General features: G+C 37.7%; 1 protein-coding gene across 1 annotated transcript; it reads left to right on the top strand.

The window, feature by feature from the left end:
• Positions 1 to 99: 99 nt before the first annotated feature.
• Positions 100 to 17,039, top strand: LOC101852724 (phosphatidylinositol 4-phosphate 5-kinase-like protein 1). Its single transcript, XM_005107824.3, has 10 exons — positions 100 to 596; positions 2,942 to 3,105; positions 6,350 to 6,515; positions 7,515 to 7,577; positions 8,194 to 8,351; positions 8,767 to 8,835; positions 11,497 to 11,683; positions 12,318 to 12,390; positions 14,091 to 14,250; positions 14,796 to 17,039. The coding sequence occupies exons 2-10, from the start codon at positions 2,963 to 2,965 to the stop codon at positions 15,400 to 15,402; spliced, it is 1,626 nt and encodes a 541-aa protein (XP_005107881.2). The 5' UTR covers positions 100 to 596; positions 2,942 to 2,962; the 3' UTR covers positions 15,403 to 17,039.
• Positions 17,040 to 21,629: the final 4,590 nt, after the last annotated feature.

A 21,629-nucleotide genomic window follows, 5' to 3' on the forward strand; every position in this document is an offset into this window, starting at 1 on the left:
GAAACGGAAAGTAGGGGTTGGGATATGATATCCTGTACACTTGTAGCGTCAACTAAAGTGAGGTTCAACCATTTTATTATTTTTTTATATATATCTACAATAATCTGTAGCTTGAAACATTTATAATTAACTTAACACATGTTTTGAAGTCTAAAAAATAAAAATATTATCAAAACTTATGGAAACCAGAGCTTTTAACAAGTTGTTAAGGCTTTACGCGGATTAAAGCTCTCCTGTTAAGAAGACTACAAAATACCATTCTTGTTTATTGTGTCGTTTAGGAAAACAAACCGGTGTGTATGTTACATGTACACAGAATTTCGACACGCGATCGATAGGGTCCGAGACTGGAAATTGGGGAATTATGACAGAGGGGGGTGTTCGGTGGTCTCGGCCACAATGATCTCGGAAAGAAGATACGGGTATACGGCAGACTATGTTGCTAAGATTACAAAGAAGTATTGTGAAAGGATCGATTGCGGACCTGCCTGAACAATCAAAACGTCATTCTTCACACAACAACAATAATATACTACAACAACTTCTCAAGTGGTCGACGAGTCGGGATGCCCTCGCCCATGCAGCTTTCTGGCTCGGTAAGGGCTGAAATGAAATGTTTACATTGTTCAACTAGATTAGATCTAAATCCGGAGATGTGGATTTAATGATTCATTTGTGTGTTTGTATTTATTCATAGAGTTTCTTGTTCATACAGTAATCATACATTCCATTTCATACTTTATTTATACCACTTACAGTACAGACAGGAGTACTAATGGAATTTAATTCTCCGTTTATTTAGGCTAACATAAAATTTTAAGATGAATGTAAACAATTTTTTAAGGAAAACATGATGAACCACCCATTTTCTACAATTAAGTGGAGAGGGGGGGGGGGGTGATATGATGATTACAAAAGAGACGTTATAAGCTGACCTGAAGGCTTACATCTCATGAATATGCTGAAGCTATTCCTTTAGCTTTTGATAATTCAGGGAGTATTGATGCTTGTTCCAGTATCTATATATATATGATTTTAAAGTTTAAGAATACGGATCCGTTAAGAATAATTTTCATACTGCGAGGTAATGCATCCCTTGAGCTGTAACGTTATAGTTGCTCTCAACGTGAGGCAACTGAAGGCTACATTTTTAGAGTTGCTCAGTTACCAGCATGCTTCACAATTTGGTGTGATTATTTGCTTAAAGGAAATCAATGGCTGTGATGTCATAGGTGACAATTCGAGTGTTTTCGATGCTTCAAGAAGCTCGCAACGGATGACATAAGATGTCCATTCACACATCAATATAAAGGAGTTACATTCCCAATCTCAGACAATAAGCGTAGAGGCAAATACCAGAAACATTACATAATGCGCCTTAGTAATAGTAATAAGTAATCAAATTGTAGTCATCACTGCCGTGTGCTTTGGAGGTAAAGTATCAGTTTTTATAAGGCAAACTTTATTATTTTGTCCGACATCAAATGGATTTTGGGCTACCACAATCATGCTGGTTGGGAACATACCTTAAATAAAAAGATGAATTTAAGAGCTGTTTTCAAACTGAATACAAGAGAAAGGAGACCAAGTGTGTACTCTAGAGCTCTTCATTGTGTGATTACTCTTTCCGGACGTATCGCCGATATATTGGCGCGAGGGCACACCCCTTGTGGACGTATAGCCGATACATTGGCTGTGATAGGGTACCTCAGTTTTGTCTCGTTTTAACACGATCCGTCATTTATAATTACTTTTTATTGCTGTTGAAAAACTCAGAAAGGACTTAAGAAACGAAAACATCTAGTTTCACTTTGTCAAAGCGTAGGTTTGGGGAAAAACGAATGAATTGGTTCTTGCGGTTTAGATCAACAAAACAATGTAACCCGGCTCAGTAAAAATATTCTAACTCAAACAAAAATTGGAATATTGCATTCAAATAAAAAGCTGCGCTTTCATAAATTTATGGATTATGCTCTTGGCCTGTATATGATAAGAAAGCTATGCACATGTTTGATGAATTAATTTTTTCCGTCAAAATTTATTTTTCTCATCACCATCGCCATTTCTAACCCTTTAAATGTATACTTATGTTCAAAATTAATCCTTGTTTCATATTGAGATGTATTCCTCTTTCAATTTCCTTCAATTTGGTGTATCATATGTTACGTTTTGAGGGATGGTTATGCTTTTATGAAGTTATTTTGTACACCACCTGCTTAGCCATATATCGAGCCTCAAGTTTATTATGTCTAGACCCCAAAAAAACTACGTCCGGAAAGAGTTAAGTACTATATGAATTGACAATAAGATGTATACCTTCTTACTGACTGATCATGATCAGTAACATTTTTGTATGACTTTATCACTGACAGACTGATTAAGAGTTGTAAATTGCATGCTATTTAATTTTAACAAAAGTACAAAATCAAATGAAATGCAGTTCGTACAGTCAGTTCAAATTTAGTTGTTAACATCAGCACCTGCTTGCCACAACATAGTGCAACTTTTGAACTTGTCATGCGTGGTTTGCCCCTGAGAACACTTGCATGACCACCGCATCTTGAGGCCAACATTACTCAACATACTTCGTCATCAATTGCATGTTTTCTGGCTTCAAGTGACTGCGTTTATCACATGTGCAGTTCTCTCCTCATATGAATAATGTACTCTATATTATGTGGTGAACTTCCTTTTACATGTACAGCGGGGCCTGCTCTAATGGCCACAAGCATATGACAATCACCTGTACAAATAGCCACTTACCATTTTCCCGGCTTCCATGTTTTTTTGCATTGTAATGACACTGTGTAAGCCGGCCACCTAAGATGGCTATTTTCCTCCTCTGTAACGGGTGGTCGTCTTAGACACAGTTGACTGTAAATCTTTCTTTTTAATTTAGGCTTGAGTTCATATCTGATGTAGACTATGCTACTGTTTGCAGTGTGAATGACAAATCTGCCTCATGGCGTCGGCCATAAAACTAGAGGAAGGGCGGTACTCTCCTGCCATATTTTCGTCTCGGCGTTCAACAGTTTCGATCGCCCCAGAGGGTAGCATGACTGATGTCTCCTTCCGAACACCCAGGGAGGAGGCAGGTGCTGATAAGTAAGTAATAATAGATTGTAAAGCACATCTTGCTGTTGAGCGAGGTTAAGCACCATACAAATGCTATTTATTATAATTATTATTATTATTACTATTATTATTGTTATTATTAAGACTTATATCATATAGTAATGCTTAAAAGAGAACTTACACTGTTAAGTTACATATACACTCAATCAGTTAGGTTTAGAAAGTGATGAAAAATTATGACCGACTACCGAAGAGACAAATAATAGAATAAATGTGATTTGAAAGCTATATATATATATATATCATCGGCCAAGAATTCTAACCGTCTAACTCCGAAATTTTCTCGAATTGCTTTTTTCCTTAAAATAGATCGACATGACGAATGGCTACATCCTATTAAAATCTAGAACAATTTTGACAAACAAAAGTCTTGTTTTAAAGAGAAATTATATATTCCGACTGGCTTCCGTGACTGAAGAATTCTAACCGTCTAATTCGTTTAGGTAGTCCGCCATTGTGGATCACGGCGATAGCGTTTTGCTCCTTCAAGTTTAAAGAGGAGATCAATGCTATGAACCTGTCATTGTTCCATCTTCGAAAAGATAGGTGTGATCTTTGTGTGGGCTTTGAGGAGGGGAATGTGGAAGAGGGGGCATACAAAAAAAGACAGCAGACAAGGAAGAATGCATGGGCAGCCCCAAAATCAAATACATCACAATGGACCTGAAATCAGTTCTGCTATATCCACGCACCAATGCTTCTGCTTTGTTCTACAAGACGAAATTGAATGTACACAATTTCACAGTATATGATATAGAGAGCAAAGACTGTGTATGTCATATCTCAAATGAATGTGAAGGTGCTCTGACTGCAAAGGAATTTGCTCCTTGTGTGGCTGATTTTTTGTCATCTGATTTGACTCCAGATCATTATATTCAGAGATGGATGTGGTTGTATCAGAACTGCAAAGTCACAATGAGTTCTGCACTGTTACATTTCAGCTCTGTCAATGGTAAAACTGTAACACTAAAATTCCTAGAGAAGGGCTATACACAGATGGAGGTGGACAGTGCTCACAGCACATCTACTACCCAGCTGATTATGTCAGGCTAATGGAAGAAAGTAGGAAAATGAAGCCATATGTCGTCAAGTATTTGACTCATTGTATCTTTTCTGATGTCATCAAACTAACCAACCAGAGTTTAATTAGACCACTTCAATACACACCAGATGGTCAAATTAATACAAACTGAGATTTGATGATAACTGGTCACATCTGCCTTTGAAGCGTGGCGAGTCCACAGACATTCTCCATAAAGACATGAAGGGACTGCCTCTGTACCAGGGTAGAAAGTTCAAACACATGCAAGAAATGAAGTCTGTTGTGCCATCTGACTACCACAAGTTCTATGACAATCTAGAATTGAGTACGTCACCAGTGCGTAAGTTAAAACCCACGGCTAAGTCTAATTCAATATGCAATGTATTGTGTTTTGGTTTATGTAGTTTATTTTTAGCTAACCAGAGCTTTAGCTTCATTGGGTAGAGCATTTTAAAGCCTCATAATGGTGCTGGGACAAGAGGATAATTCATTCCTGTTGACACTGGATAATGCTTTGGCATACCTCATCATGATGACTTTCTATGTAAAATGTGTTATTTAATTAGTCCATACATTATGTGGGGATGTATTATATGAAGTTTAGTTGAGCTTTAAAAAAAATCATATTACTTCTAGAGTCTTCCAACCAAGTAAAACCATGTTTTTAGCGTTACAAGCATTTCAGTTTCTTCCACTGGAGAACTGATGGGTCGCTTTTCAATCTTGCTCGACTTCGAGCCAAAGACCAAAATCAACAAACCAAACAAGAATACGAGACCTTTTCTTTGCCGGTGATGCTGCTGTTGTTGCTCATAATGAATCAACCCTACATAATATAATCCTGTGTTTAAGAAGATTGAGATGGCTGGACCATGTCAAGAGAATGGACGACAACCATATTCTGAAGCAATTTCTCTATGGAGAACTTGCCCAGGGAAAGAGACCAAGGGGAAGGTCAAAACTGGGGTACAAAGATATCTGCAAAAACAGATTATTTAAACTTGGAGTAGATGTCAGCATCTGTGAAGAAATAACCGAGGACAGGAAAACATGGAGGAAAATGATAAAGGAAATTTTTGCTAGTGACTAGAGAGAAAGCACTGCGACAGAATCTGCACTTCAAACAGGAAGAATCAGCCATAAAAGAAGCTCCATGAAGACCACTCGTATACGGAAATTTTTCTCTGCCCCCCCCCACCCCCTCTCTCTCTCTCTCTCTCTCTCTCTCTCTCTCTCTCTCTCTCTCTCTCTCTCTCTGTCTGTCTCTCTCTCTCTCTCTCTGTCTCTCTCCCTCTCTCTCTCTCTCTGTCTCTCTCTTTCAGACCCCTCCCTCTCTCTCTCTCTCTCTCTCTCTCTCTTTCTCGGCCCCTCCCCTCCCCCTCTCTCTCTCTCTCTCTCAATATCTCTCTCTCTCTCTCTCTCTCTCTCTCTCTCTCTCTCTCTCTCTCTCTCTCTCTTGTAGCTAGACAAGTAACCAATCCTTCTCACAATTCCCTCCAGAATGGAGGATCAAATAGTAGCTTTACAGTAAAAACTTAACGACGCACTTAATCTGTGGACAGGCCCATTGCCTAATTAGAATTATGTGGAAATAAAGTGCGACGTTCAATTTTAGATATTTAACAGCAGTATCATTGTTAGATTCTAGATCTACAGCACCATGTAGTACTAATTAGAACTTTTATAATAGGCTTCCTATTGGATTGACTGCAGATGTAGTCATTTCGAGTTGTTCGATAACACTAACGTGTCACGATGACTGAGTTAGACGTAACGAAGCTCCTGGCGTCCCCGCCGGGTTAGAGAATTCTAAACATACAATTCGTTCGTCGACACTTGGACGCTTAGAAATCCAAAACCGAGTGGTCTATCCGTATAACTCTGGTTTAGGACTTAAAATAATAAAATTTCGGCAATTTTGTTATTAATTCTTAAAAGAAAAGTCATGTATTCCAGTCTAGCGCATTTAAAGATAGTAAATCCACATAAGAGCCTTTGAATTCAGTTTTTTGTCTCTCCTGCAAAATTTACGAAATTGGAGTAAGACAGTTAGAATTCTCGGCCGACGATATATAGAATTGCCTACCTGGTAGTTGCTTGTCTGTCATTTTTAAAATGTGACAAATATTCACTGGCAATGCTTTACAATGCTCTTTATTCTTTGTTTTCCAGAAAATTCAAACACAGAAAGCATAGGCGATGGTACCGATTGCGAAAACGTATGTCAAAGAAAGGTGTGGTTCCTGTAAACAAAGATCATCCGAGATTTGGCCTCCTCTCCTGCATAAGGGAAGGGCTCAGAAAGTTCTGGGTAGAAAATCCTGAGGTTGCCCCAAAGGTTTGTAAACCCAGGGATACTATTTTTCCAAGTTTCTGATTTTTTCCATTATTTCCATTACTTTCACAAGAATAAGTTATTATTCAAAGCATTTGTTGTTTTTTTAATTAGCCCCATTTTTGTTGTGTCTATTCACTGTCTTTTTGTTTACAAATACACCTGCGTAAATTTTTAGGTATTTTCACAAAATACCAGTGGCATCCCTGTGAATCACACTGAAATATTTTTATTTACTTTCATTATATAGTATTGATGTATACAATGGGCTTTTCAGTCTGTTTATACTCTCGCGTTCCTTCATGTGGGATTCTTTGAGATGTTGCAGTCATCATAACAGCTTCAGATACACGGAGGCCATGTTTAACATTTGTGGGGCATCGTGATGAAATCAGGCACTGGTTAAAATATTGCTTTTGAAAAAACAGTCATTTTTTCCGCCAGTTTGGCAATTTGTGTTGGATTTTTTGTTGTTGTTCTGGCTCATAAGATACATCAGATTTATGGGTGGAGTTTGGACAATTTATTAAGATAAAATAATAATTTTTAAAAAACAAGTTAAACTTAAAGAAACTAATATGGCACCAAGTGAAATTCTATAAAGTTGATTCCAGGGTCCATTTTTGGGTGATATCTCCATTCCAGGATTGTGTGAAGCAACTCATTTTGTCGATATTCTCACACATCCTCATGCTTAAAAATTGTCTGGTGCTTTCCACTTACTTGTAAATTGACTCCTTAAATTAGTCGTATTCATATAATAATATATAGTTTCTACATTCAATTTTAAGCTCTTTGCTGATTCTTGGTTAGTGAGTTCCATGGTGTGATTTGTTCCTTCTTTCTTATCAAACATCTACCATCCTTATCTTTCCTCCTCCTTTTTATTTCTATTTTACTTTCTAGTAAGAGTTCTTATCTGTGGCACTTATGTGACCTTTTTGTGTTACAAATGCCGTAAAACTCATATCAAAAGTAAACTAATTTTTCTTATCATCACAGAAATTGCTGAACCAGTCAGACTTTGACGATGTTATCACAACCTCCGTGACCTACGATGGGCAGGTAATGCTGTTTCACAGCCTGTTTTCTTCTTCATGGTTCTCATTTTCTGACTTCTGGAGAATGCCTCAGCACATGTTTTATCTTTTGCAATTGGCAACGGAAAACTTAAGTAAAGTGCCTAGAGCTGTCTGCACAGAGGAATAAATGCTATAAAAATTTGTATACAATATATTTTTTTATTTTTTTAAATTTCATTATTATCATTTTTTTTAAAAATTATTTTATTATTATTATATTATTGTCACTAAGACTAAATAAAAGTCCCATAAATAAATAAACTTTTTTCGTTTGAAAAGAAAAGATGAAGCTGATTGCTCTGTCTTTTTCAGTTGACTTATAAACTTCACAAATACTGAAGGGTATATTAATTTTTGAGAGGATACTTTAAAAAACAACAAACTTCTGTGTTTGTGTGATTTATTCTGGTGTTTGGTTGGTGGATGGGCTTGTGTGGTTTGCTCTTTCTTTGCAGTCAAACAGCTATCATCCTTATTGCTCCTCTGTTTCTTTGTATGTTACTCTCTAGCAACACTTCTTATCTCTGTCACTTATATGACCTATGTGTGTTGCCAGTGCAATAAAACTCTTAGTTAAACTTTTTCAAAACTGTTTTCAGGAGTTTGAGTTTGAGAGTTTTGCCACCTCTGCCTTCGCAACGATACGTCAGGCTGTCAGCATAGCAGAGTCAGAGTACATGACCTCTGTAGCTCCGGGGAACCTGCCCTACCTGGAGTTTATGAGCAACTCCAAGAGCGGTCAAGATTTCTTTCTCAGGTGAATGACTTATGTTCTTTCGCTAACGTCTTTTTTTCCCTTCTGCCACAGATTCTTTCTGTTTCTATTCTTTTTTTTTTTAATAGTAGAAGGTTTTACGGCGTTTGCTGTGGCATAAGGTTTTTCCATTCTGTCCTTTTCTCTCTGTCTCTCTCACTTTCTTTCTCTCTCTCTCTTTCTCTCTCTCTCTCTCTCTCTCTCTCTCTCTCTCTCTCTCTCTCTCTCTCTCGCTGCCGTCTTTTTCTGTACTGGCTGATGTAAAAAAAATTCAGAATTCCGTTTCCCACTTTACTTCACATCCTCCTTGTTTATGTTTTTTTATTGTTTGCTACAGCTATCAAATCAGATTTCCATATAAGAAAAACAGCTATGATTAATTCTTTGTTTCATTATAATTTATTCCTTCTTTTTTCAGCAATGACATGCAGTACATGTTCAAGTCTAACAGAAGAAGGGATGTTATCTTTTTCTTATCTACCTTGAGGTACGTTCTGTAAACATATAATAGAAAGGACTATTATTTGTTTTAGGGGGTTGAGGGGGGTTGTGAAAGAAAGGTAAAATTAAATTCATCTCACACAGGAACTGAAAAAAATATATATATTTGGTGAAGAGACATTTCACTTTTCCGATATGAAGATTTTTGTTTCCTGTTTTCTCTGTGGATCAAATTTTGTTGTGACACTCACACATGCTGATGTTATAGGTTTTTTGTTTTCTGCTTTAGTAAATTTTTTAACAGCACTTGCTACACTATTAGATCATATAAGTGTCGAAGATTAGAGGTGTTACAAGACAGTAACAAACACAAAAACATCACCTGCCTATGGTAGGTCACATAGGTTGTGATAATGTCGTCGAAGTTGGACTGGTTCAGCAATTTCTGTGTAATTTTAATAAGAGTTTTACAGCAATTGCAGCACAAAAAGGGCATGTAAGTGCCAAAGATTAGAGGTGTTACTAGGCCCATGCTTTTATGTGGCAGCTCAAGTACTAGGTATATTGACAGATGAAGGGGAGAGGGAGGGGTGGGGCTGACGAGGGGAAGAGGGAAGAGGGATTTTGTGAAAAAGAAGGAAGGGAGATAAGGATGATAGATGTTTGATAGGAACGAAGGAGCAAACCACATCAGAGCACCTGTCAACCACCAACATTACAGATTTATTTAGGAAACTGAGTATTTGCTTGCGATTTTTTATTATGGCATTGGTTTATTCACGAATTTGAGTAAAGTAAAACTTATAGTGACTCAGCCATTCAGACAGTGGCTTAAAGTTGCAAACCAGTTTCAATTCCTTGCCAAAGATATTTGGACAGTTGCTGTTCACAGTTTTCATAGTTTTTAAAAGGGAGTAGAATCCAATCGCAAAAACCAAACAATGTATTTTTAAAAAGTGTTTATGAGAGGTGAGGATGGAACTAAAGTTGGTGGCGTCAGTGATCTAATAGTTTGGCATCAGATGCTTAACCGTAAAGTCGTAGGTTCGAATCTTGTTGGGGGCCCAAGTTCATTTCCTTGGGAGAGGCACTTTTCACAATGTTCCTCACTTGACCCTGGTAAGAATGGGTACCGGCCATAGACAGCGAAAGATCTTGTTAGTTTGTTAGTGTTTTAGTTTTAGAGTGTGTAATGGCTCTGGGGAAATAACAGTTATAAAGTGCATAGACAGTGGCACTGGGTGGACCAAAATTGGGGTGGGGCTTAGGTTGCTTCCAGTTCTTTACCACCAAATAGCAAGCAATAAGAATTAAACAGTCATGATTTTTCTATACTCACGGTGAGCCACGCAGTTTGAGAACCATTCAAACAAGAAGAGTTGCCTTTGTTTTCCATCTCTTTGTTCTTAGTTAAATTCTTGTTGATGGTGGGGATGAAGCCGATTCACCTCCAAATTTCCTTTAATTAGTTTTCATGTAATGAAAAAGTTACCTTAAAAGTAGTTCGACCTGATTTATAACTGTTAAATCTCAGCAGCACAAACACAAACATGCACACACAGCACTTCAAACATAATACTTCTATGCGCTGGATTAGGCCGTGTAGTCGAGAAAGTTGAACGCACCCAACAAAGAACCAATGAGCGCACAGGTATCTGTGTCAGTGGGGGAAAGTGTGTCGTAAACTTTCACCCCATTGTCAGGGCTAGGAGAGCGTGAGCCCTCGGTACAGTATTATTTTTTCACAGTCTTCTACCTTTTACAAGAAGCGTTTCATTAACGACGGGCTGTGGAAAAAGGGCTCATCTTCACTGAGCCCTAAAGACATTTGATTGGCTGCTGGGTTACTATAGTTGTAAGCGGTGACAACAGTGATTGGATAAGCAAGCAAGCCGCCAAGTTGATCACTCTGTGTTCATTGCGTGCGGTCATAACTGGTTCAACTGCTTATTTCTTAACTTTGGGATAGAGTTGGGGGTGGTGGATGGGGAGGGGGTAGGTGCTCAAGCCCATGAGCCCATCACTACCCACCACCACTGGGCATAGAGTATGGAGCATGCTGTAGAGCATGGGTATGCACTAACTAGAATTTCAAAATGTAATTATTATTATTATTCCGTGAAAAGTGAAACTGCAGTGACACACGTAATGCGGAGATGATGATATACTGAAAAGAATTCTAAGCAGTGAAAGAGCCATTCTTTATGTGGGGAACTCAGGTGCTTGTCAAACTTCTAAGTTCGAAGAAATAGGCTTTTTTCTGCCATTTTGGCAATTTTTACCGAATTTTTGTTTATTGGCTCAGCGCCTATTATGTCCATATAAAAACCCATTTCCATGTGAATTTTACTGAAAAATGTTAATTTAAGTCACCAAGTATGTACATGTCCAGTTTTCAAGGACTCTCAAGCTATTGAAGTTGGCGGCCGTCTTCTCGCTAATCTTACTTTGAAACTAAGTGAAGCCCCACCCTTTCAGTCGCAAATATCTCAACTTCTTTTCAAGATAAATGAATATTTTTTTCTTTGAAAGAAAGGCAAATGAACAAGCTTTAAGGTGATACCAATAACTCCACTTGCCCAAAAATTGACGAGCACCTGATTCCACCACGTCAAGACACATATTTTTTGTCACTGCAGTTTAAATTTTCCTTTAATGGCCCATTATTTTATTCACCTGTTTGTCTTCCTTTTTTTTTTGTCTACAGCAAGTACATGCAGCATTTCATCTCCTATCCTCATTCGTTGCTGGTCAAATACATCGGCTGTTACGCCATCAAACTGAAGGGAAAGAAGAAGAGATTCTTCCTCGTCATGCAGAGTATATTCTACCCGTCAGATCGGATAGAGGATCGTTTTGATGTTAAGGGCTGCATTGCTGGGCGATACCAGAAGGTGATTTGCCTGTTGTCTATATCTTTTCGAATCTATTTTGTATTCTTGTTTTTTGTATTGTTTTTTGTATTGTTTTTTTGTTTATGTATGTGTGGTGTTGGTGGTCTAGTGGTTAAGCTGTCGGGCTCATAACCAAAAGGTCATGGGTTCTGATCCAGGCAGGGGCCCGATGTTGTATCCTTGGGGAAGACACTTAACCGGATTTTTCCCCCACTTCACCCAGGTGAGAATGAGTACCTTGCTATAGACTGAAAGATCTTGTCAGTTTGTAAGTGTTTGAGCTATTAATGAGCTGCTTGCACTTTATGCTTCCCGAGAAGCCTAGAATGTTTCTGAGTGTGGCTATGCGCTATATAAATGCAATTATTATTAATAATAGTAGTAGTAGTATTTTCCATATTATTTTTGTTATTGAATTATTGTATATCACTCTCTAGTATCACTTCAAATCGTCGGCACTCATATGACCTAATTGTGTTGCAAGTATCAAATACTATCAAACTTTTTCTAAAATTAAGAAAAAAAACTAAGTGAAATGTGTTTGTCTATGTGTTCTCAAAAATTTTACATTGAGTTTTTTCACTCTTTTCTCAGCTCACTCTTGCTTAATGGGTTGGGTTTTGGGTTTTTTCAGCCAAACCGTCCTGGTTCTCATATCATCACTGTCCTCAAAGATCAGAACTTTTTCAACGAAGAACTCGACCTTGGTAAGTGAGATTTTCTATGCTCCATGATGCGTTCACTTCTCTCATGTCATACTTGATTAGGGGTAGGAACTTTTGATGTTTTCACCTCTCTCTATTTTTCAGTCAGATGAAGTGGAGAATAAAACACTTCTCCTCAGCTGTTGTTCCAAATGAGTACACCGCATTAACCCCGTCACTGCTCACCACTTATGCACCTCACATGCGAAGGAAAATTCCACTGTGTACAAGACATCACCATTCCTAATCTTTAATCAACGTTTGTTCACTTATCATAAGAGACAGATAGGTAAAACTAAAAATAGGAAGAGAAATAAAGAAATAAATTCATCCGTTGACAAGACCTGCATAGAGCAAGCCATTAATACGGCGTTTTTTAAAGTCGTGGTACGAGATACATTTACTCAGCACTGGGCGGCAGCATATCGAGACGTATGAGATACGTTTACACATCACTGGGCGGTAGCATATGGAGACGTATGAGATACGTTTACACATCACAGACCAGTGAGATACGTTTTCTCAACATTTGGGAGGGGGGGGCAGATTATCAAGACGTATGAGATACGTTTACAGCGCAGTCAAGCCATTGTCTTTGAGCAGCCCGGATGACACTGGCCAGTGTGCTGGTCCTGTTTTTGCCGAGTGGCTGGTGTCACCGGCCAGTGAATGAGAATATGATAGATTACTTCCAAATAAACACTGGAAACAATTCAGTATGTTCAAAATATGGATAGCATTTCATAAATCCATAAATTGATGATAAATTTTCACCTTGAGGGTTGTCTGTTTAACTTGTTTGCGGACAGTTTTAATAAGAAGAGCATTGCTTTCGATCGTGTCTTGGCTAAGTGAGTAGTGAGTTCAGATTCAAAAATAATGTCAAGCAAGTGTCGGTGACACGGGGATCAAACGGGTGGTCACTGGGATGTGTCCTTGTACAAGACACGACAACTCTAGCTCAATTAAAAAAATAAATAAATAAAGTGCTGTACAGTGGCGACCAGCCATGCTGTGGTTGGGAAATTGTTCTGTAATGGTGTAATATTTTGTATTTGGGTTTGTGTTTATGTCTGTACATATTTATAATTATGTATTTGTGTATCCATGTTTGCCATTGCAACCTAAAATTTCCCCATGGGAATCAGAAAAATGTTATTTTTTTATATTTTTTTTTTATTTGTAGCTATGTCTTAACTATTTGGAAGTTCAGCTGACTGCACACAAAAAAAACAGCCTTTACTTTATGAAAGATAATTTTTTGGCAATATGGAAAATGACAAGTACACTCAGAATTGAATATGATTGAACGAATTACACCTAAAAAAAACAGTTTCCCAGTGATCTGTGTGGGTTATTCCCACACTTAATTCACTTTCATTGGAGCAGAAGTTTCTGGGACATGTTTATACTTATTTCACATTCATTTGGGCGAAATTATCTGAAATGTTACCATACTTAGTTCCCATTCATTTGAACACAATGTTCATTCTGTATATTCCCACACTTAGTTCACTTTCATTGGAGCAGAAGTTTCTGGGACATGTTTATACTTAGTTCCCATTCATTTGAACGCAATGTTCATTCTATATATTTCTACACATAATATTTAATTTGCTACTTGAGACATTTCACCTGCATTGCTTTTTACTTTTCCGTCTAAACGCAGAGATGTCTGAAGATGAAGTGTTTATTCATTCCAGGGAGTCAAAGTGATTGGTTCATTAAACAAATCAATGCTGATGCAGCGTTTCTCCGCTCGCTCAACTGCATGGACTATAGCCTTCTCGTGGGTCGACAGAAGCGCCATCTGTCGGAGAAACAGACGGAGTCCGTGTCCACCCTAGTCCATCGAATCGGAAAGTAAGTTGTACTCAACCGATTGTTTTGGTGTTGTATACTACTAATAAAAAAATTATGGACCACTACAATTGTATAGAATTGCTGCTTATGGTGTATCTGATGGTCGCTTTTTGGTGGTTTAATGAGGATGAGTTACTTGAAACTGAGTGATCTCTAGCCACGTTTGAAAATCTTAAAAGATTTTAGTGGGTTTTATTTTAAAATCAGCAATTACACAAGAATGCTAAAATAGGGTGACTTTTCTTTTTTAAAGGAGGACTTTTCTTTAAGCAAATTATTCGCATGACCTCAAGGTTGAGTGATTGAAAAATGACAAAAATTAAGTAATGGGAAACACTGTGATTTGTCATTGCTACTTGGTGAGGTGGGTTTTTTTCTGGTTTTAGGATATTCAATGCAGAGTTTTTGGTTTGGTCTTTGTCAATGCCCTCAAGATGCCATTTGAATAACGTTGAGCGAGGGAAATCGCTGGCCCGTGGGCCATAAGTTTGCCCGTGCCTTTATTGAACTGTTCCATTTTTTCCCCTTCTTCTCCTCCATGTCAGTTCAATATCCCCAACAAGAAAAGGGATGGCTCGACAGCATCAGCTGAACTTTAGTGCCAGTGAAGCTGCTATTGATCTGGACTCCTCTCTCGGTGCTGAATCCGAAATAAATTCAGAGAGGTTGCCCAGAATTCAGAGTGCCTGGGATGAAAACGTCGCAGGCTGTTCAGGCGACAACCACCAGTCAACGAATAACAACGGCAGCGCAATCTTTGTCTCATCCTCGAGTCTTGAGCGGAGACCCGAGACATCGCCTACTGCGGAGCTTCCTGGGGTGGTCAGCGAGGACGTGGTTTCCTCCAGCGTCATTATTCCTCAAGTCAAGGCTGGGATTATGTTTCCTCGGAGTCTCCTTGACGGCGTGGAGAAGTTTGAGGAAGAGCGGCGGAGACTGTTGCCCAAGTGTTCCAATGGACTTCACATCATAGAGGGACCCGAACACAGGTACTTCGTCGGCATCGTAGACTTTCTCACTCGCTTTGACTGGAGACAGAAATCTGCACAGTATTGGAAAATGATCAAGTATGGATGCGGAGACCATTCTACAAAAAATCCGGATGTATATTACCGAAGATTTGTGGATTTTCTCAGTAAAAGAGTGAGATAGTTATTAATGGGGGGTTTTTGTCCATGTTGAACATTACAGTCCTTCTGAATACTGAGTTTTTGTGCAAGAATGTAAAAATACCTGTTGTTGATATAATCCGTCAAGGCGCCTAGAAAAAAAACAACAACTGTGAAGTCCCAGAAGACAGTTGATGATTCTTGTCAAACGTCGCTTGTTGTTGTTATTGTTGCTGTTGTTGCTGTTGTTGCTGTTGTTCTTTTGCTTTAGTTGCTGTTACATCTGTGCTCAGAACACAAAACTAGCTTAGTCTGTTTACATCCTCACATCACAGGATTTCAATCCTTGGAGGCTATTTAGAACTTAAGTTTGTATAGAATTAAATATGAAATTAACAAACTGCATCATTGGCAGCATTAGTTACACATGAGAACAATAATAAGGAAAAGATGTTTTTTTTCTCTATTATAATAAAATTAAAAGAGAAATTTTATTTTACCACATTTATATTTTTTGTTCAGTGGAAATGGCTCGAGAACCAAACATTTATGGGCTCTCCGTTAGCGAAGTTGGTTACATGCTGGTCTCTGATGCATATGGCCCTCGTTCAAATCACAAAGAGACTTTCTTAAACTTACATGGGAGTTTTCAAGGCTGTCCACCAACTTGACTCTCATCTTATTGGAGATAAACTTTTAGGTTGATTCACTATATTACAATATGGAGATATACATAGATATATATAACCCTAGTGTTGATAGGGCCACAAAACCCGTACCAAACCATATCAAAGAATTCATGAGAAAATATAGAAGCTTTCCAAGATTTCAAAATTTTAACTTTTTTCAAATAGATGTTCGACAACTAACAAATTATCTGTAACTTGTTGAGCTTCTTCTCCCCAGCACCGAGTGTGATTTTTCAGCTCCTCGTCAAGCCCATAGCTTTTATGCTCTGGCGCGTAGTATGATCCCAGTTTCTCCTTAAGAAGAGATATATTTTTGTGCCCAGACTTAGAACTTTATAATGTAGACTGAAAAATGTGCTTTAAAAGTTCAAAGCAAAAGTTTCTTTTTGTTTCGGTCTGTCTCCTTTTCTGGAGTGTCAAACATTTAATTAGTGAGATATGATTTTTTCTGGGGTTTTTTGTTATTTTGTTTGTTTTGGGTTGTTGTTTTTTGGTGTTAGGTGTTAGCTTATTTTTGTTGTTTTCAGTAATGGCATTGTAGAATAGTTTGTGGTTGAATTAGTATTATGAAGTTAGCGCTGTTTCAACATGTTGAAAAATAATACCTGCAAGTCAAATCATTGAAAGTTCGAGTGAACTCAGTTAACGAAGTATTGATTGTGCATAAGCCAACATCAGCATTCTCTTCTGTGAAAATTACATTGCTCTCCACAAATTTTGTTGAATCAACTGTTACAATTTTTCAGGCGGGAGTTTCCTTTTCCTACTGTTCGTATAATATTATGCAAAGGCTGCACTGTGTAATCAGTTTGGTTCTACCCAGTACACATCGCCAGTCGGATTCATTGCGCTGACTCTGGACCAGTCAGTTTTTTCCTTTATAGATGGACTGGATTCAACTAAGTTCACCTTTGACTTTCAATGTCAAACATATATGTGAGGCAGCGTGGTGGAATCAGGCTCTCGTCAAAATAATCAAAGTGAAAAACTTGCATTTTTCCGCAGGTTTGTGAATTTTTATCAAATTTTTGTTTTTTTGGCTCAACACCTTTCATGCCCATTAAAGAACTCTTTTCTGTGTGGATTTTTCTGAAAAACGTTGATTAAAGGCACACAAAATGTAAATTTTCAGTTACCACGAACTCTTAAGCTAAGGTAATAACTAATCTTTGGTGGCCATTTTCTCACAAATTTTACCTCTGACAACAAGTGACCCCCACCTCCTTCTTTTTCAAGTATCTCGACTTGTATTCAAGATAAATGTATATTTTTTTCATCCAAATAAGGACTAGTGAACAAGCTTTAAGATGATACCAATAACTCTAAATGCCCAAAAATTGACGAGAGCCTGAATCCACCACGCTGCCTCACATATGGTTTTTAAGGCTGCTGGTTGAACTGAACCTAGGCCAATATGGAAACTTTGTCCCTCCAGGAAGGAAAACCTGGCTGGCCCCAACTCGGTGTAAATGATTTCAGTGGGCAGTGTGCAGTGGGTGGGTATTACCAAACTCATACCATTTCCTGTTGTTGTTTTTGTTTTGTTTTGTCACTGCTCTGTCATCTATGTTTTCAAAGTCACCTTAAAATTACTCTGACATAGTTTGTATTTTGTGACATTTTATCTTGTAAGTCATGGAGATGAACATATTTACCATTTACAAGACCTTAAAGATTACGTCCATAATTCCATTTTGTCAGTGTTGTACCACAAGTGCCTAAGTCATGTTTGTGAAGTTTTGAAAGAAATCATAGAAAAAGATGGCACCCAAATTAGAACCATGACTTGAGCACTTGATTTTTTCAGTTAAAGACTAGGAAGGAAATGATACAAAGATCAAAACTAAAGACTAGGAAGGAAATAATACAAAGACCATACTGTAAGTTACCCCTTGACATCTTTATTCGAACAACAACTGTATCTGGAAACCTCCTGGAATTGATTACGGTGGTTGTGGAATAACACTGACAATTTGTTTCTTTACTTTATTTAATTAAGTATTTTTATCTTAAATTGTTCAAGCTTTCTCTTGAGCTTGATACGATGCTACTAAGACTCTTAGTCACTCCCTTATTTTTCTGTGATATGTTTTTTTACTATTATGTGCATTATGTTTTTTTACTATTATAATATGTGCATATCTAAGCATTTATTAATTATGCAATTAACCTCAGTGAATGCAATTATCAGGTTGTTTATTGTAATATTTATGAACTCTCTGTTTTTTGTACAGAATTTTGTAAGTGTATTTTACTGTTATGGATGTATGTGCATTTTTATGCATCTGCACAATTCTTTTTTATAGATTATGCAACTCGGAAAATAATTTGTTATACAAATTCCTTTTTTAATTTTATGCAATATTTTATAATCATGTGATCGTATCATGCTTTGTGACTCCAACTTGTACTTTGATGACCTGATATTCAACTTTTGTGCCTGCGAGTTTTGGAGTTCTTTCATTCTCTCACTATTTTCAACATCAGATTGTGATACCTTTTTGGGACTGTTGGCTTAATTTTCTTTAACTTTTGTCATTCTTAGCGAAGCGTCCATGACCAAGTTTACCTGCAATAAAGTTACTGAGTGCAAAGTTGTTGATGTAGATAAAATAAAAAAGCTGATCCGATCATTTCATGCCAACATGGTAGCGTTTGCCCTTTGATAGAGGATAATCTGACTGGTTCCCCTCTCAATTCGAATGAATTGTTGATTGGAAGTGTGCCCTGGACATTAGCTGATTGTAGGCTTAAATGTGAGGCCTGGGGGGGGGGGGGGGGGAACTCAGCCACTTGTCAAAAGAATGATATCAAAGAAAACGTCATTTGTGAGGCAGCGTGGTGGAATCAGGCTCTCGTCAAAATAATCAAAGTGGAGGAACTTGCATTTTTCTGCAGGTTTGTGAATTTTTATCAAATTTTTTTTTTTTGGCTCAACACCTTTCATGCTCATTAAAGAACCCATTTCTATGTGGATTTTTCTGAAAAATGTTGATTAAAGGAACAAAAAATGTAAATTTTCAGTTACTATGGACTCTGGAAATAACTAATCTTTGGCGCCAATTTCTCACTAATTTTACCTCTGAAAACAAGTGACCCCCACCCCGTTCTTTCGCAAATATCTCGACTTGTATTCAAGATAAATTGATTTTTTTTTACATCCAAATAAAGACAAGTGAACAAGCTTTAAGATGATACCAATAACTCTACATGACCAAAAACTGATGAGAGCCTGATTCCATCACGCCGCCTCACATTTTTCTTCCAGTTTGGACATTTTCTTTTAATTTATAATTTTTGGTCTCAACTTCTTTTACATCCATTAAAAAATATATTGTTGTGTGGATTTTACTGAAAACTTTGATTAAAGGCGGAGAAAATGTAAATTTACAGTTTCCTAAGACTCTAAAGCTTTGGAAGTCACCAAACTTTGGCAGCCATTTTCTCTATAATTTTACCTCTGAAACCAGGCAACCCCCACCTCCTTCAATCGCAAATATCTCGAATTCTATCGAAGACAGATGGGCAATTTTTTCACTTAAAGCTAGACAAATGAACAAGCTTTAACCTCTTCACTGCTGGGTAGACGTATGTTCTGACTTGTATTCTCCACTCATATTGTTTCATCTGGTTGACAAAAGTTTTTGTTGTTTTAGTTACAGCTTGTGATTTTGCTTTTTCTGAAACCATTCTCTGTGTTTAAATAATCCTTGAATTAACATTTAATCTTGTAGGTACAGATGGGGATGGAAATTTTTCAGCATTGAAGGGGTTAAGATGGTATGAATAACTACTCCATGTGCCGAAAAATTAACGTGCGCCTGATTCCACCACATCGTGACTTATTATGTATTCCAGGACAAAGCAGCAGCATATTTAACTGTTCAGACTTATATAAACAGCTGTGTATACTGGGGGGTTTTTTTTTGTTTTTTTTTGTTAGTGTTTTACGGCGCTCGCAACTGCATACGGTCATATGAGCACACGGGACACATTAAACTTTTTCAGTTGGTAGGAAATTTTGAATTTTGCCCGCGTGGCGGCTGAAGCCTACTCTTATCGATTTTAGACCACCCAGGGATCTTTAACATGCTCAACTTGCACACGAGCCCTTTGAGACTTTTCGCCCTTGTCCAAGAAGGCTAGGTGTAGATCTTTCCTACCAGAAGATCAGGGGTGTGCCTGAAAGACAGCAGTAAGAAGGAGCCAAGGAGAAAGGCTGCAGAAAAAGTAAAGAGCCTAGAGGAGGGGGCAAAGGACATGAGGGAGTGGGGGGCTGAAAGAGGAGACAAAAGCAGACAACAGAATTTTGCTAGAGAACAGGAAAGGAGGTGAAAGGAGACTATTTTTTAGAAGAAAATTGTTCTGTCGCTACCCGGATTCGAACCCGGGACCTTTGAATGAGAGGCCAACACCTTAACTTCAAGAGCCCCCTGGGTACACAATGCAGTCACTGATCTGTTACAATTGGCGATAACGTTCTTGTGCTGTAATTGCCAGCAGCATATCTAGACGTCAGACTACTTATAAACTGCAATATATCAAGCTTGTCTTTCCAAGATGTGCACTGTTCTCTACACTTTTTCCGTTGTATTTTCAATGGAAAACCAACTGCTTAAATACCTCTTCTAAGTGTCATGCAAAATGGAAAAGTTTTTTTTCGCCTTTTGTTTTTTTGAAATACAAATTCTCCATGTTTCTTATTATTATTGAATGCTTCTGTTCAAACCATGACCGACAAATTGCTGCTGGGTACATCCCTTTGTTCAACTTAAAAGATCTTCTTCTTCAAAAAACTTTCATATGAATTCACTTTGCAATAAAACTATTAATAGTATTAGAGATGTAAATTTGAATTGCAAGAATGTTAGAGATGTAAATTTGGTTTGCAATAATTTTAAGGATGTAGATTTGATTTGCCAAAAAGTTAAAGATGAAAACTCAATTTGCAATACTGTTAGTGATGTAAATTTGATTTACATTAACTTTGTGATGTGAATTTAATTTGCAATAATTATTTTAGAGATGTTAATTCGATTTACAAACAACTCATTATATTATGTAGACTTGCCTTATACTGCTTTCTATCCGTCTTGTGGCAGAAGGCTTTGATGGTTTGAAACACTCATAATACACATACTGTTTGTTTTAAGTCATATTGCTTGTCAGTTCTGGTGGTGCAAAATTGTTCTTTGGTTATGTTGATTGTTTTTATTTTCTTTTGCATATGGAAGACAGTTTCAGTAAATTAACATTTTTGTAAGTCATGGAGGGGGATTTTTGCTACAAACACAAATGATGCTTGCGAGATGGTAGGGTGAACAGTTCATGCACCAAAACCCCGGTGGATCTTTGAATGTTTCTACATGTTGAAGGACTAGAGAAATTTACTGCAGGATGAGTGAACTAGCATTATTCTACTGTTTCTAAAGTGCAGGTGTCCCAGTCTCTCTCTCTCTCTGTCTCTCTCTCTCTGTCTCTCTCTCTGTCTCTCTCTCACTCTCTCTCTGTCTTTCTCTCACTCTCTCTCTGCCTCTCTCTGCCTCTCATTCCCCCTCCCCCCATCTCTCTCTCTCTCTCT

Source organism: Aplysia californica, unplaced genomic scaffold (assembly GCF_000002075.1).
Source record: "Aplysia californica isolate F4 #8 unplaced genomic scaffold, AplCal3.0 scaffold00634, whole genome shotgun sequence".
Classification (NCBI taxonomy): Eukaryota; Metazoa; Mollusca; class Gastropoda; order Aplysiida; family Aplysiidae; genus Aplysia; species Aplysia californica.